Genomic DNA, 15,701 nt, shown 5'->3' on the forward strand with positions numbered 1-15,701 from the left:
ATAAGTACCCCATGTTATAAATGGAAGACTTAAAGACCATAAAGTTTTAAGTGGCTTGCTAAATTTATCCCATTAGTAAGTGTTGGAAACAGTCATTCAGACTCTAATATCCCTAGAGCCGCCTAAAACATAATGTGGTGATTAATACAAAATATTCAAACGCAAGACAGTTATCTGTTGCTGAATGATATTTATTAGCTTAATAATTTGGGCCTGCCCTTAGCATTAATAAGCTTCAGCACTAGTCACAAGGTTTTCATTCACTGATGGGGAACTTCTCTTGTTTTAAAAAATGCAGTTAGAGAAAGGGCATCTACTTCTTGGGGGCTGCAGTGACAGCCGGCTTCTCTTCACGGGTGATGGGAATGGTGCGCTCAGGGCCGGAGGCCTGTTTCCTTGGTCCATTCACAGTGAGGACCCCGTCAGACGACAGGGACGAAGTAATGGTGAGAGGGTCCACGTCAGCTGGGATCCGGTATTTCCTGTGGAACTCCCGGGAGATAAAACCATGTTCATCCTAAACCAAGAGAAGGAAAGAGGTAGATAAGAACAGAAACAGCATTACTTGTCTAGAACTCAGACATCCTCCTTCCCCTTAGCTGTGACCAAATGCATGGCAACATGAGAGAAAGCAAAACGGTTACTCTGTTGGGTCTATGATGGAATTGCCTAAGTGGTCACTCCTACCAATGAGAATCTGAGAGGTCCGAACAGCCAAACTTCTTAGCCCGCCAAGCCCTAAGCTGTGGATATGTTCAGCGGTATTTCCCAAAGGTTTTAGATCAGTGTTTGTTGGGCCTACAGGATTTGGAATATCATCTCGATTTAAAAGTTGAATCTCTTAAGGAAGCCCAGAAATTGTCTTGATGCTTCAGGAATGTTCCAGAATGTTCCAGACCAATAGGTCTATAATGATAATAACAAAAACAATAATAAAGACTACACCCAGGAGACTCTGATCAAATTAAATCATAGCAAAACTGAAACAGCCTGAGGACCTCACACTATACTATTGGATGAACAAGTTACTGTGTTATAACTAATCAGTAAGAAGGAAACTCACTGAAAAACTCTCCCAGAAAGTAATGAGAAGTTATTTCATTCTTTAGAACTCTCCTGAAGAATTCCAGCCCTAACCTTTATACCTCATAAATCTCAAGCATTTATTTAAACGGGCTGTCAACTGATTTCCACATGGGTCTAGTGTATTAGGAGCTGAGTACAGCTCTGAAATTTAGGCAAACCAAGTAGTTCAGCATTAAGATGGGCTAAAGAGAAGTGACTTCTGGAATATCTAAAAGTCTCAAATTCAAGGGCCTTCCAAGTGCATGCAGTTAATACAATTATGTAAAACACTCAGAGGTCTGAAACCACTATTTAAATCAGTGGTCTTCAGCCTTCACTGTGCATTAGAATTCCCTAGGGAGCTTTTTAAAGCTCTTGATTTAAATGATTTGGGATATGCCTGAGCATTTTTTTTTTTCTTTTTTCTTTTTAATTCCTCTGGTAATTTTAACTTTGGCAAAGTTGAGAACCACTGGCTTAAACAGGAACATCCCATCTATCCCTGAGGCGATCAAATCAAAATAAGCAACAAAGATCTGGCCAAAACAACAACAGGTTTATCCCTGTTCCTGACCCCAATGGCTTAGGACTGGAATGTTGCCGGCCTCAAGGGCTGAGGGCAATATCTGGCATATAGCATGCCCTGGAAAAAGAGCAGAAGAGAAAGTCAGCTACATACCTGCCGCTCTTCATGTTTGCCATGCACCTCAATCACATCTCCCAGCACCTTAACCTTGAGTTCCTCTGGGGAGAAGTGCTTCACATCCAGGTTGACAGAGAATCTGTCCTTCTCCAGACGCATCTGGAAATAGCAAGGTGGGGACGGGGTAAGAGAAAAGGGTAGGAGTGTAAATTATACTAGTACAATCTCATCATTCTGCAGATTTGCTCTCTGTCCAGGTAGTTTATCCTCCTCTTTTTAGCTAAAAATTCCTTTTTGAATAAACATGGCCTCTGGCTCAGGGGCATCACCATAGTGGTACCCTAGGCACATCACTTGGTCATCAGGCCCAAACTTTTATTGACAGGGACAGGGAAGAAGACAGGCCACCCAGGGGACAAAGCACAAAGATGGGTCGCGGCATGCCTTCTGCTGCTTCTCCAAGCCAATGCCTGGCCTTGTCATTTGTCTGTGAGACAAAGGCCCCTTCTTCTTACTCAGGTCTCTGCCAAGTTTCCCACCCACTCAATCTGGAATGTTCTGCTAGCTCCCATTGTCCTTCCAAAGCCCTTGCCCACTCAGCTCCTGTTTACTCACACTTGAATATTTTTAAACCAGAGTGTTATCTGTGACAGCTTCTGTCACTCTTATCTGTTCACCCCATTCTCCCACCATCTTAGGACAATTGGGGGGGGGGGTCCCTAAAGTGGACCTACATTCTATCCTCATTAGACTTGGACCCAGGCCAGTGCCCTGTCACAACCCTTAGAAACCCAGAAAATCATAGATGAGGGAATAAAAAGAAAATAATGATTGCTGTCTCCAGCTCCATGCAGCAGGGGTGGAAGCTCAGGATAAGGTAAGACTGTCTCCTGGCTCTGAAACTTGAGATGACAGTATTTGTCAGGAGTGTGAGGTGTTAGAAGAGGTGAGCAAAGGAGTCTGAAGGCAGCTCTTTTCCTGTAGATTGTTATGAACCAAACCAGAAAGGGACATCCTACCCAGAAGATAAGGAAGAGAGAATGACCTTCATACTGCATGGAAAATGTAAAAAATAGGATACAGAGGCACACCAAATACAAATAGGTGACTGGGGAAGAGAGGAACTAGGGACCTCATCTGTCTTCACTGCAGGACACACAAGTGCCTAAGAGACGTAGGACCCTCAGGCACAGAGTTAGGCCAGGAGGAAAAGGACAGTGGATGGAGATGCTTCCAGAAGGTTCCAGAATGAACTCTCCTGTCCAGGCAAAGGGGAGACTTACCTCGGAGAGGCCAGTGTCAATCCAGCTGGGTGCCCGCAGAAATGAGGGCGGCCGAAGGTAGAAGGGGCTCAGGGAAGTAGAAGCTGGGAAGAGATCAGACTCCAACAGGTGCTCGCCAAAGAACTGGTCAAAGAGGCGGCTGGGAGAGTGGAAAGGGAAGAAGGGGCGGCGGATCCAGGGGTGGTGGATGGCGATATCCATGGTGGTTAGGTGAGTGTGGGGGGTCAGCTGGCTGGTCAGCTCCTTCAGCTGCAGCTGCGGCCAGCCCCTTATATACGCAGTCTTGTGAAGCTTCTGGAATGGTGATGTCAGGGGTTTTATTATCCTAGCTCACCGCCCGTTCATAGGGACTTGTGATTGGGGATTTGGCAGTATGACACATACCCAGTACTCACTGAGCTAAGAAAAGAGAAAGACAAATGCGCCTGAGCTGGCCAGTGACCTGTCCTGGTCTTGTTTCACTAGCTTTCTGTCCACACCCCATGGCACCCGCCCCCACCCCCTCCTCTGGAGTTGGGACTGAGTCAGGAATCCCAAGCAGCGGGCAGTGTGGCCCTCCTCCTCCCCTGCAACCCTGCATGCCAAGGGAATGGGGCCAGCAGCTATCTTGGGCCTGGGCAGGAACTGGAATCTTCCTAGGCTGAGCCCCAGGGACATTAACTCTTTGTGGGTCCCTGGGGGACAGCAGTGACCACCAGCATAGCCGTGGCAGGCTTCCACGTGGTGCCCTGGGTTGCCCTGGGTTCAGAGAGGACCCTGACATTCGGAGGGGAAGGCTCCTCACCCCACCCCCAAAGAAAGGGTAGAAAGTTGTTTGCATGTTTCATTTTCTGTGGCTGGCAGAACCTCAAACCGAGGGGAGAGCTGTATGAAGTAGGGTGCCGGTTGTCTGCCACTGGGGAGGCGAAGGGGAGGTGGAGAAAAACGTGCAAACTGTTGGTGAGGGTCTCAGCGAGGCCTCTCCGGGCCGTGGGCAGCAGCCTCCCCACGCCGGCTCGCTCCGCAGCCCCGACCCCCAGCTGTCCCGGTGGGGGAGTGCGGGGGGGCGGGCAGGCTTGTGACAGCTGAAGGGTGTGCAGGGGAGGGGACGGGGGTCCAGGCGGCGCGGGTCACACGCTGGTGGCGGGTGCCCGCCGCCCCTCCCCCGGGCTCCGCACTATTTTGGGTGGTGTAGACCCCGCCCCCACCCCCGCCGCGCCCCGGCTCGGCGGCAGCTGGAGGGGTCCCGCCGCGCCTGTCGGGGCCGCAGCTCGGACCGGGGCCGCCGGCGCGTCTGCAGTCATGTCGGGCCGCTCCGTGCCACATGCCCACCCGGCCACCGCCGAGTACGAGTTTGCCAACCCGAGCCGCCTGGGCGAGCAGCGCTTCGGGGAAGGTATGGCACGGACGCCACCCCACCCCCCTTGCCTCCCACCCCCACCTCCGGAGATTCTGGGCTGACCTCCCAATGGGAACTGGCCTCCACCCCACTCCGGGCTTAACTGAACTCCTGGGGCGAGTCATCTCCCACCCCAGACTCCCCCCTCGCTGCCCCCTCCAAGCGGGCGCGCTCCCCTTCCTACTGGCCTCGGGGCAGACTGCTGCCCGCAGGACTCGGAGTCTGCCCCTAAGCGCTCCCGCCGCCCAGCCCACCCTGCCCCCCAAGGGCCGTTCCCCCTCTTCGGCCCACGCGGGCCCGTTTGCCTTGCTCTCCGCTACCCCAGCGTATTCCCTTTCTCCAGCCCCTCTCCCCAGCCGCCTCCCTCCAGCCTGCGGGACCCTCCCCTGCGGCTCCGGCCTCGGCTCCCGCCCCCTGCAGGCCTCCTGGCCTCTCACTTCACCCTCCTTCGCACCCCTTCCTCCATCAGCCCGCCCTCTCGCCTTTCTCTCTCCCTCCTCTCTCCGTCCCGCAGGCCTCCTGCCAGAAGAGATCCTGACCCCCACCCTCTACCACGGCTACTATGTCCGGCCCCGGGCCGCGCCAGCTGGGGAGGGCAGCCGGGCAGGGGCCTCCGAGCTTCGGCTCAGCGAGGGCAAGTTCCAGGCGTTTCTGGACGTGAGCCACTTTACCCCAGATGAGGTGACCGTGAGGACTGTGGACAACCTCCTGGAGGTGTCCGCCCGGCACCCGCAGCGCCTGGACCGCCACGGCTTCGTGTCGCGCGAGTTCTGCCGCACCTACGTCCTGCCGGCCGACGTGGACCCCTGGCGGGTGCGCGCCGCGCTCTCCCACGACGGCATCCTCAACCTGGAGGCGCCTCGGGGCGGCCGACATTTGGACACAGAGGTCAACGAGGTCTACATCTCCCTGCTCCCAGCGCCCCCTGATCCTGAGGAAGAGGAGGAGGCCGTCGGTGTGGAGCCCTGAGAGCCACAGACCCAGCACCCACTGAACCCCTTTCTAGCTCCCGGCCCGTGATACAAGCAGCTGCCCAGCACCCCGGAGGTAGCCGCATCCTTGGGGGAAGGGAAACGTGCATGGTCACAAAGTATGGTTTGGTCCCTTGGGACGTGTCATAGCATTATTTTTGTGTTTTGTGGTTTTTTTTCGTTTAGTTTTGGGTGGAGCTGAATAAACCCAAATCTCAGGGCCTTGTTGTGCCGCTCCCTATTCTGTGGCCTGGAGGAGGGGATGGGCAGGGAAGGAGACAAAAAGGTCCTCAGTTAGGTGGACCCAACGTCACAGCACTCTGAACTCACACGTGGATGCTGAGATCACGCCAGGAAGCTGACACTGGCTCGGCATCAAATTCCTGTCCATGGTTTTCTCACAGTGCAACAAAAGAGAGCGTGATCCTGGGAGGGGAAAGGGATATGCCATCCAAACACCCCGGAGGGCACTGTCTGAGCTGGTGATTAGAGACACAAAAACAAGGGTCTCCAGACTGTCTGGCCTGTTTTGGGTAGGGGTTGGGAAAGGCTTTTGGATGCAGAGTTGCCTAAAGCCCTGGTCTGCCCACGGAAATTGGCCTCTGATTCTGAGGGATCGAGAATGCAGATACAGCAACACAGACACAGAAGCCTCTGCCATTGTCGCTGAACCAGTTTCCCCACCCTCTGCCTGGGAGGGAAAGCATTTGTTTCTAATCTTGAAACATCCCAAAGAGAAGAATCGCTGCATCCCTCCACCCAGGCCAAGGGTATTGGTTTGGTGATGATGGCCAAGGAAATTTCCTTTGGAAGTAGAGTCTTAGTACTAGAAGTATGGTGTATTCTGGAAAGCCTGGGGGATTGACCTCTTAATTACTTTCTGTAATCAAAAGAGCTTGAATGTGTATGATTTGAGGAGTGTGCAGAAGACGGCCTTGACCCCAAATACATCTTCTACTAGGTTGTGATGGACATCTGAAATTCTTCCATTAAAGTGGTTGGTTGATTCTTAACTTTTTTATAGACCCTTTTAAAAAAAATCTTACAAAAGCAATAGATCCTCTTACCAGAAAAATACACATGCTCTGAAATGTGGTACACAATTTGAACAGGTTTACACAGCTCTTGAGATCCATTTATTTGCCCTCTTAGGGATCTGTGGACTCCCAGGAAAAGAATCCTCACTTAAAGAATTCAATTCTTAGTTAAAAGATTGCCATCTGTTAAAAATTAAAGCATGTCTTAGAGAAATAACTATTGATACATCCTTTTGTTCGCTCATTCAACAAATATTTATTTAACCCCCAAGTATTGTGGTATGGAGGTTATACACTGTAAATATAATTTAAAACTATGCTCCTTTGTTGTCTGCTCTCAGAAATCTTAACATCTAGTTCAGAAGAAAAAGAATTTTAAAAGGATCCTCTTTAGACTTCTATTACAACAGCTTTGCTTTGATCTGTTTTATAATTTTACTTGAGCTTCATTTAAAAGAAAAGTTTCCTGAGCTAGAAAAAAGTTGCAACCTCTGATTTTGTCCAAATTCCCAACCCACAAACACTCTGAAGATTATTAGTCAACTTCTGGGATATTTTTAGTGACAGAGAGCTTAGAACTTCATAAAGTAGCTCAATTCATTTTCTTTTTGGACTTCTTTTGAACCAAAATCTGCATTTCAGTAACTTCTGCCCATTGGCTCAGGTTTTGTCTGGAAAATAAATGCAATCCTTCTTTCCCTTGAGAGTCTGCTCAGATATTTAAAAATAACCATCCTGTCCTCCAAAAGCTTCCCTTTCCCAATGAAACATGCCTAATTCTCTTAACCATATTTTATAGGACTGTTCATACCACTTATAACTCAGACAACTTTCTCTTGATTACACTGCCTCTTGACAGTGTAACTTGAAATTCAACATGTAAACCTAAAACTGTTATTCCAATCATGGACTGACTGGTATATACTTCAGTGGAATAATCAATACCCTTGTTTATCACTCTAGACTTCTATTAATGCTGCTTAGAGTATATCAGGTTTTCTGACTGCCACAACACAGTGCTGGTTCCTTTGGAGTTTCTGGTCATATAAAAAATCTCTAATTTAAGGAAATTAGCTGAAAAGGGACCAGATTATGAAGGGCTTTGAGTACCAGGCTAAGAAGTTTGGGTAACAGGATGAAAAGAATACAATTAGTAGTAGAGTACAGAGTGGATTGCCAGGAAGAAGCATGGTCATGAAATAAGAGGCTAGTGCAATGGTTTAGCACCAGATAATAAAGTAACATGCTTTACCATCTAACAATTAGCTGAGAACAAAAAGTAATAATAATAACCATAGCTAGGACTTACTGAAAGGGTCCCATGTGTCAAGTCCTGGATTAGAGTTTTATATACATTATCTCACTTAACTTTCCACCACAATCCTATAAGGCTGTCACTCTTTTTATCCCCATTTTTCATAAAGAAAGAAGATGGAGGAAGAATGACTCTCTGGAGTACGGGGCTGAGTGCTGGATTCCGAACATCCTTAAGGGACACACAAATAAATGGGCATTTAAACAATACACTAAAGATGGGGTGGGAACACTGAAGTCAAGCCACATAGGTTCCACAAATTCTCCAAGAGTCCGTATTTTCTACTAAGGAATTTGCTCAACCACATCCTAGTTGCCAATGAGTGTGGAATGAGTGTAACTTCGGACATTGGAGAAGCTGAGTCGAGATTAAATGGAGATTCCATAGTTCTGTACTGAGGACAAGGAAGTGAATGGTTAAGAAGCGCTGAGACCACTCCAATCATAAAATCATATGATTTTTGACCAGAAAGGGGATTAAATAATGAATTCAGTCCTCCATTTTCACAGGTCCTAGAAAAAAAGTAATTTGCCCACATTCATTCCCCTAGCAAGAGAGAATGCAAAAGGAATACATTTCCCTAAATTTTAGTTTCCAAAAGAGTCCAGTCTTCAAACTCAGATTCTGGACAGGGATAATAAGAGACTAATACCAATGACCTTCAAAGTGAAACACAAACCTGGGGAGTGCTGGGGAAACATAGGTAAAACTTAGATTATAGAGGATATATTTTAATGACAGTGTGATGTAGTATAGAAATATTTCCTAAGGAAACACTGAAGCTTGAGGCTCAGAGTTCACGCTTCCCCAAAGCAGCCCCAAATCCCAAAGGTGAGATGGCTCTCACCTGGACCTCGTGTGTGTTCCTCTACCCTCTGGCTGGAAGCAGTCACCTGGGAATCTTTCCAGCAGGTGGCTTCCAAAGTCCAACCTGTTAGGTTGAAATCTGACACTGACAGAGACTCCCCGGGAGCCGCTGCTGAAAGCTGAACCGGGAACCAGGAAATGCACAAGCCTCTTTCGGTGGAAGAAGAGCTGGGCTCCCTAGAAGACAGAGCACCATGGGAAACCAGCTCTGCTGCGGGGGAAGCTGGTGAGTAGGGGGAAAGGTCGGAGGGCAAGGTCTCTGCTGGTGGACAGAGGCCCCAGGGATAAGAGAAAGTCTACCGGGAGCACTCCCCACTGTCACCTGCTTCACCTGGCACCCCCAGGAGCAGCACCCCATTCTGTGCCCCCTCCTTTCAGGAAACCTCAGAAACACAGCCAAGGCAGCTGTCTGCCAAACGACGAGGACAGGGATGGAATGGTGAATCGATGTTTTTTTCTGTTTGTCTTCCTCTTCCTCCTCGTTCCCTTTATTCTCTTCCTTTCTCCCCCAGATAATGGTAATAATTTGAGAACTTTATTATGTTCCAGGCTCTTAATAATCTCCTTTAATTTTCCCGACAATTCTAAGGGAGGTGTGGCCTTATCCCTTCTCCTGTTTTACAGCTAAGAAGCTAAGGCTCAGAGAAGTTAACTAATTTGTCTGAGGTCACATGACTAGTAAGCAAATAAACCAAGATTCCAACCCAGGCCTGACTTCCAAGCCCCTACTTTTTTTTGGACTATACCATACAGCATGTGGGATCTTAGTTTCCTGACCAGGGATGAAATTCTCACCCTCTGCTTTGGAAGCACAGAGTCAACCACTGGACCATCAGGGAAGTCCCTCAAAGCCCATACTTTTAACCACTACACAATACCATCTCCAGAATCAAGTAAATCAACTGGAGAAATGTTTATTTAAAAGGGGAGAAGTGAGGAGAAGGAGAATATCCATGGAATGTTTGAATATAACTTTCACATTTGTTTGCTGTGTGACCTTAGGCAAAGCCTGTGACTTCTCTTCTTCCTCATATGTAATGTAGATAACATGATGTATGTTGTTTAGATCACAGACTTGAAGAGCAGATAATATGGGAACGCCTCAAAATAAATGAATTAAATTGTCTTTATTGTTCTTTCCCATTATTATCATCACTGTTGTTAAATAGCAAAAATTCAGCCAAGTAAATTTTCAAAATTTAATTGACATTATTGAAGGGCTCATGATGAGGTAGCATCTTATCTAGCAAGTAGAAAGAAGCTCTGAGAAGCTGTACAAAATGGAAGGCTCTCATAGGCAGAAGAGGGAGGGGTCAGGGAAGAGCAGATGACCTCATCTTCCTTTGGGCAATGGAAAAGGTCTATGTGACAGACTACCCCACTGGTGCTGACCAGATAATTCCAAACTGACCATATAAGACTATGTTCCTGGAGAAGGTTGAAACTCCAGTTAGGCTGGGTATCAAGCCATGGTTTGATAATGTGAGCTTAGCACAAGCAACACCATTCAAGGCCTGTTATTTCTTTTTAACACGATAGCCCCCTGGACCTGGTTTTATCCTGTCCGCTGCTTTCTTCTATACTATTCCAGGCTTGCATCTGTATTGAGGATGTCCTATTTCTGAATAAAGTATTATGTTTAGACAGATAGCTGAGGTACATTGAAAAGCACTTTGGATTCACGTCCTGTTGCTACTATTCATTGATGTATCTGTTCACTTGTTAAACAAATATTTTATGTGTACCAGCCATAATGGTAGAGTCAGAAGGCAAAGTAAAAATAAGAAATTTGGTCCCTGCCTTCTTGAGTAAGATACCAAAGTTTTAGGGCCCTAGTTGGCCCATGTATAAAACAAGAACAAATAATTTGCCAGAATATTGTTAGGATTGAAAAAACAAATGAAGCACATTTACAACTCTGAGATATCCTATAGACAGAAGACATCTAGAAACATAAAAAATTCCAGAGCAGGGGTTGTAATGTGTCTTTCACTCCCGTTTTCCCCAAGTCTTCATATCCTTCATGTTTGAGTATTTCTTCCTCTGATGATGGTAGTCATAATAGTCAGCTTTGACCAATGCTCGTTATACACCAGACACTTAGCTGAGTATTTTACATCTATTATTTTATTTAATTTTTACAGTAATGCCATGAGGTTTAAGTTCTATTATTATCTTCATTTAATTAATAAGAAAATGGAGGGACTTCCCTGGCAGTCCAGTGGTTATGACTACGTGCTTCCATTGCAGGGGATATGGGATTGATCTCTGGTCAGGGAACTAAGATCCTGCATGCCATGTGGCACAGTCAAAAATTTTTTAAAAATAAATAAAATGAAAATGGAAGCTTTATGAAGTAGAAAACTTGCTAAAGATCATAGAGCTAGTCTGATACTATCAATCTAAATCTAGAGCCTGGCTAGAAACACTACACCAGATAACCTAACCAAAATATATATTTTTTCCTCTTGAATATTAGTAGGATTGGACAAATATTGTTCTTCTCTGTTTCTCATTATCTCAAACTTCCAGAAACTTAAAGGCACTATGACAATTGAAAAGATTTTTATAAAAAAATTTTTTTCTGATTACAAAAGTAATACATATTCTCTGTAAAATATTTGGAAAATACCAAAGAGCAGAAACTAAGAAACAACCATAAATAGAAGCACCCAGAGATGACAGGAACATTTTAGTGTATTTCCATGTAATCCTTTTAAAATTTTTATATGCATAGTTTTTATCCCAAAACATATTGGCTTTTAATTATCTTAGTAAAGAGGGAAAATTTCCATGCTATTAGGTGTTCTTCCAACATCTTTCTTAAATTGATGTATGATATTCCATTGATTGGAGATGCCATTTATTTAGTTAGTTCCCAATGTTGGACATTTCGGATATTTCCTATTTTTTGAAATCATAAATAATGCTATAATAAATATCCATATATGCACCTGTCTGATTATAGGTTAGAACTGCTACATCAGTGGTTACATACATTTATGTTTAAGGCCTCTCATACTTATTGCCAAGTGCATTCTAGAAAAATTGCACCAATTTTTATTCTTACTACCAATATAGGAGACTACCCATTTGGTTTCCTTAATTCTGAGCTAAAAATAAAATCCTATCACCCACGAGACTAACTGAATATTCCACCTGGGTTCATGTCCAGGCATTGTGCAACATCCAACTTGGGAACAGGCTCTGCTCACTAAATCTGAGTCACCTAAGTGCATCTTATTTTAGAATTATTATTTTCTTTATCAGTTTAAGTAGAAGTAAGTAGGAAGAGAGGAGTGACCAGGGGCGAGGACTTAGAGGCTAGGATTAGGCTATGCTTATGCAATGTTAAGAGAAAGGAAGAGCTGAAGTGGCAGAAGAGGAAGTAGAAAAACCCAGAAATAGTTTCTAAAGCTTTTTTTCTGAACCACCTGTAGAGTCTGGATGGAGACTAACTGCTCTCAACTCAGCAAGCTGCATTAAAACCAAAAATCAAACCAAAACACGAATCTCTGTCAGATATGTGTGGAAAAATCCTAAGTTTTCTACAGTAGTAAAATGAACATGATTTAGAAGTCCTCTTCCCCCTGTCTTTTTAATTAGCTAAAGAAGGAAACTTCCTTGGGGAGACAGAAGTCAGATAAATAGAGTTGGCTCTGGTGCGAGCTGGAAATGTACTAGCAAGAAAAAGCATCCGGAGTAAGCCACGAAGTATTCAGCCTATTTCCTCAGACAAGTGTTGTTCTCTGGCCATCAAACAGTTGACACCACGTAGACTTGCTGGCTCCATCGGGGACCCTAGGGGCTCAGAAATAAGTATAAGAGAGCTGTCCTGCAGCGAAGGCAATGTAGCTGAGTCACTTACCAAATTCAGAGCTTCCTGGGCTGTGGACGTCAAAGGTTAAACTTCTCTCTCTCTCTCTGTTAATTAGAAACAAGGACAAAGAAGCAAGGATGGGGGTCATCTGTCAGGAAAGGGCTTCGTGGGGCCTTAATGAGTCAACCTTGGTTGTGGCAGCTTCTATGACTCCCAGGATAAGAATCCTGGGTTGATAGAGACCCTGAAAAAAAGAAGCGAAAGGAAAAGCAACAGGGTCTCTGAATCCAGGAATATCCCCTTATTTGGCAGGATTCCCTTGCCCTCTGCTGGGATTAGCCTGTTAGACAATCCCAGAATAGCCCTCAACCCAACTACATCCCCGGCATGTAGCCTGCCTGCTTGCCTGGGGCTATATTTTGGGTTTGGTTGTGTCAGTTGTACCACTCCACCATCCAGAACCATCCCTTTGGGAGAGGTGTGGTCCCCTTGAGAAATGCTCTGGGGCTGGCTCAGGGTGAATCTTTGTTAGAGGGAGGTGAAGGAGGGTCATCCCACCAGAGTGTTAAGGAGACCACAGAGCAAAGGATGCAGGGGGGAAGACCGAGGCCAGGTTCTTACACATGGGTGATCTGTTTTTCCTTTCACAGGAGCTGTACATCAACTTTACAGAGGAAAGAGAAAATAGGTAATGGGAGTTGGGGGTGCGGGGTGCTGGGGGGAGTGCAAATTAGAGAAAAGAGGAAAACAGAACCAGTGTCTTAAGAAAGGGTGTAAGGTGGAGCAAGGCTAAAGGGAGATAGTACTCCAAAGAGATCTTTAGGTTCCAGACCACTTCTGAAACTCTGAACCTCATCCTTTCCATTATCTAAGAGTGGCAAGATTGGTTGTTCATTCTTTCATTCATCCAGCAAAAATTTACAGAACACTTATAGTGTATGTGAAGCACTCTGCAGGATCTGGAGGAGGCAGAGAGGCATGAGGGGAAGAGTACACCGAGGTCTGGCCCTAGAAGAGCTGAAAATAAAGTCTGAGAGAGAGATACATATAAACAGAGAATCGTAATACCATGTACTAGTGCTCCCAACAGCACCACACTCAGGCTGTTACAGAAGGGGAGAAAACACCCATATTGAAGGAATAATAGCAAGTTTATAAGGGGGAAGAGAAGCAGGGAGCACGCAGAAACAAGGAGAGAGAGAAGAGAGTGACTATGAAAAGTGACCAAATATTTGCTGTAGCTGAGCTCTTAGCACATTGCACTGTAATAGTCTGTATGCTTCTGTCTCCCCTAGTAGACTGCAAGCTCCCTGCAGTAGAGAAAACAGCCAACTCATCCTTCTATCCCCAGAATGCGGACACAGAGCCTGGTATACCATGGGCTCTCAATATATAATTGTTTTGGGTTTTTTTGTTTTTACTTTATTTTATTTTGGCTGTGCTGGGTCTTTGTTGCGGTGCGAGGACTCTGTTTCGGCACACGGGTTTAGCTGCTCCTCTGGCATGTGGGGATCTTATTTCCCTGACTAGAGATTGAATCTGAATTCCCTGCATTGGAAGGCGGATTCTTAACCACTGGACCAGCAGGGAAGTCCCACCATAAAATTGTAAAATTATGTTACGGGCCGCTGAAACATTAGGATGGAAGGTATTATTGGCAGATCGTAAAAGGGCCAGGTTGTATACTCTGCTAAGGAGTTTGGATGTGGGAATGGTGGAAGTGAGAGATGAGAGGACAGGCAGGGAGATTAGTCAGAAGCCCACCGTAATAATTTAACAGCGATTTGAAGAGGGCAATTTCAATAGAGACAGAAGAGAAAGCGGATTAAAGTCGGATTTCTTCCTCTCAGGGAGCCAAGCAAGACGAACACTGAGGTTGCAGCAGCAGCAGCCGCAGCTTGAGCGTTGGCGGCAGCTGAATGACACGGAGGTAATGACAAGCCTCGGTCCCTCCTAGAAGGCTGTTCAGACCTGGCACCCCAGGACTCAGCTTATCCAGCCCGAGACAGAGGGGGAAAGGGAGCAACCAAACCAAGAATCTCCCTTAACGCTGTTCGTTCCTCTCAGGACACAATGGGACACATGTACGAGCAGGTGTTACAGCAGCCTGCGTCTCAGCAGAGGAGCCGTCAAAGCCTCAGGTCGGAGGACAGCGGCTTGTATTATGCAGACATTCAACTGTACAGCCTTCCCCAGCCACGCTCTGTCCAGGAGGTGAAGCACCTACAGTTAAAAAATGCTACGGAGTATGCGACCCTTCGCTTCCCCCAGGTGACACCTCGCTATGACAGCAAGAACGGGACCCTTGTGTGAACCCTGATGGGGAGGCACTACCTGTCGGCATCATTTCATCACTACGGCTCTGGGGGACTGGCTGGCAGCCTAAGAACAGTGGGCACGTTTTAGGCTTAAAGAACTCCAGAGCCCCCGGAATTGCAAACTCCCAGTCCTGTGCTCTGCCTCGGCCTATCTCTTAGTTGTCACCATTAGCAAATAGCTAATAACACCATTAGCTTGAGTTACCTGGGGGTGGATGGAGTTGTACAGGATGAGGGTGCTAGGTTGAGTGTGCAAGAAGGTGGGCTGTTGACCCCTATCTTTGCTCCTGCCCTCAGGGAAAGTGCAGAAAGAACAGGTTCCCCTTGAAGCACTTGCACTTAAGCTGACTTTGTTGGAGTTCGTTTGATGGTATCCCTCCTACACACCTTCAGCTCCTAACCAGGACTCTTGTACACAGCTCCTAGATCTGGGTTGGGCAATTTCCTCAGAGGCTGGGTCAAAAGGGTCCAGACCCTATACGAACAAGTGAGGGCGGGACTGAAGCATGGAGCAAGCGTTTTTGGACCATCGATTGCAAGAACGTCAAGTCACTGATGTCGACAGCACTGTGAGGCCCAGAAACTTCCCCTTAAGCTGGACTGTTTTCTCTCACGGGTGCGGAGCCGTTAGGATCAATAAATCGCATAAGGAACCTGGTTGGTGCGTTTTCTTGGGTGGAGGTCTGCGAGCTCTCATTCAGCCTCAGGGCAGTAAGGAAGACCAACCACTTTCTACCGCCCTACCAGCTGCTATGGAAGCAGAGCCCGGGTGCTGTTGGCACGCACTGAACGCAGCTTCCCAACCGCGAAAGGAGGGGCTCCGGGGCGGGGTCTGGGCCGGTAAGAGGTGGGTCTAGTAGGCAGGAGGCAGGGTTCTGGGAATCAGGGGGCGGTGTCCGAGCCAGCAAGAGGCAGGTCTAGACGGGGAAGGGGCGGAGTCTGGCCCTCAGGAGGCGGGGTCTGGGCGGCAGGAGGCGTGGTGAAGACCGGCAGGCAAAGCGCTC

At 47.0% G+C, this 15,701-nt stretch overlaps 3 protein-coding genes across 5 annotated transcripts; 2 read left to right on the top strand and 1 right to left on the bottom strand.

Moving 5' to 3' along the window:
- Positions 1-173: 173 nt before the first annotated feature.
- On the bottom strand, positions 174-3,457 carry CRYAB (crystallin alpha B). The gene is made up of 3 exons (XM_043899048.1): positions 2,992-3,457; positions 1,745-1,867; positions 174-517 (listed from the first exon to the last, which is right to left on the bottom strand). The coding sequence occupies exons 1-3, from the start codon at positions 3,190-3,192 to the stop codon at positions 314-316; spliced, it is 528 nt and encodes a 175-aa protein (XP_043754983.1). The 5' UTR covers positions 3,193-3,457; the 3' UTR covers positions 174-313.
- A 361-nt stretch (positions 3,458-3,818) lies between these two features.
- Positions 3,819-5,562, top strand: HSPB2 (heat shock protein family B (small) member 2). The gene is made up of 2 exons (XM_043899036.1): positions 3,819-4,366; positions 4,884-5,562. The coding sequence occupies exons 1-2, from the start codon at positions 4,273-4,275 to the stop codon at positions 5,336-5,338; spliced, it is 549 nt and encodes a 182-aa protein (XP_043754971.1). The 5' UTR covers positions 3,819-4,272; the 3' UTR covers positions 5,339-5,562.
- Positions 5,563-7,719: 2,157 nt separating this feature from the next.
- C1H11orf52 (chromosome 1 C11orf52 homolog) lies at positions 7,720-15,354 on the top strand. 3 transcript variants are annotated; one of them, XM_043899065.1, is made up of 4 exons: positions 7,720-8,785; positions 13,030-13,067; positions 14,230-14,269; positions 14,416-15,354. In XM_043899065.1, exons 1-4 carry the CDS (start codon positions 8,754-8,756, stop codon positions 14,690-14,692), a joined length of 387 nt encoding a protein of 128 aa, XP_043755000.1. In that variant the 5' UTR covers positions 7,720-8,753; the 3' UTR covers positions 14,693-15,354. The 3 variants fall into 3 exon arrangements, 2 of the variants coding, with proteins under 2 accessions (XP_043755000.1, XP_043754992.1); XM_043899057.1 differs by having other exon boundaries at positions 8,381-8,785; positions 14,230-14,309; positions 14,447-15,354; XR_006340548.1 differs by lacking the exon at positions 7,720-8,785 and adding an exon at positions 12,196-12,462 and having other exon boundaries at positions 14,230-14,309; positions 14,447-15,354.
- The last annotated feature ends 347 nt before the right edge of the window (positions 15,355-15,701 follow it).

The sequence above is a fragment of the Cervus elaphus genome, chromosome 1 (genome assembly GCF_910594005.1).
Source record: "Cervus elaphus chromosome 1, mCerEla1.1, whole genome shotgun sequence".
NCBI lineage: Eukaryota > Metazoa > Chordata > Mammalia > Artiodactyla > Cervidae > Cervus > Cervus elaphus.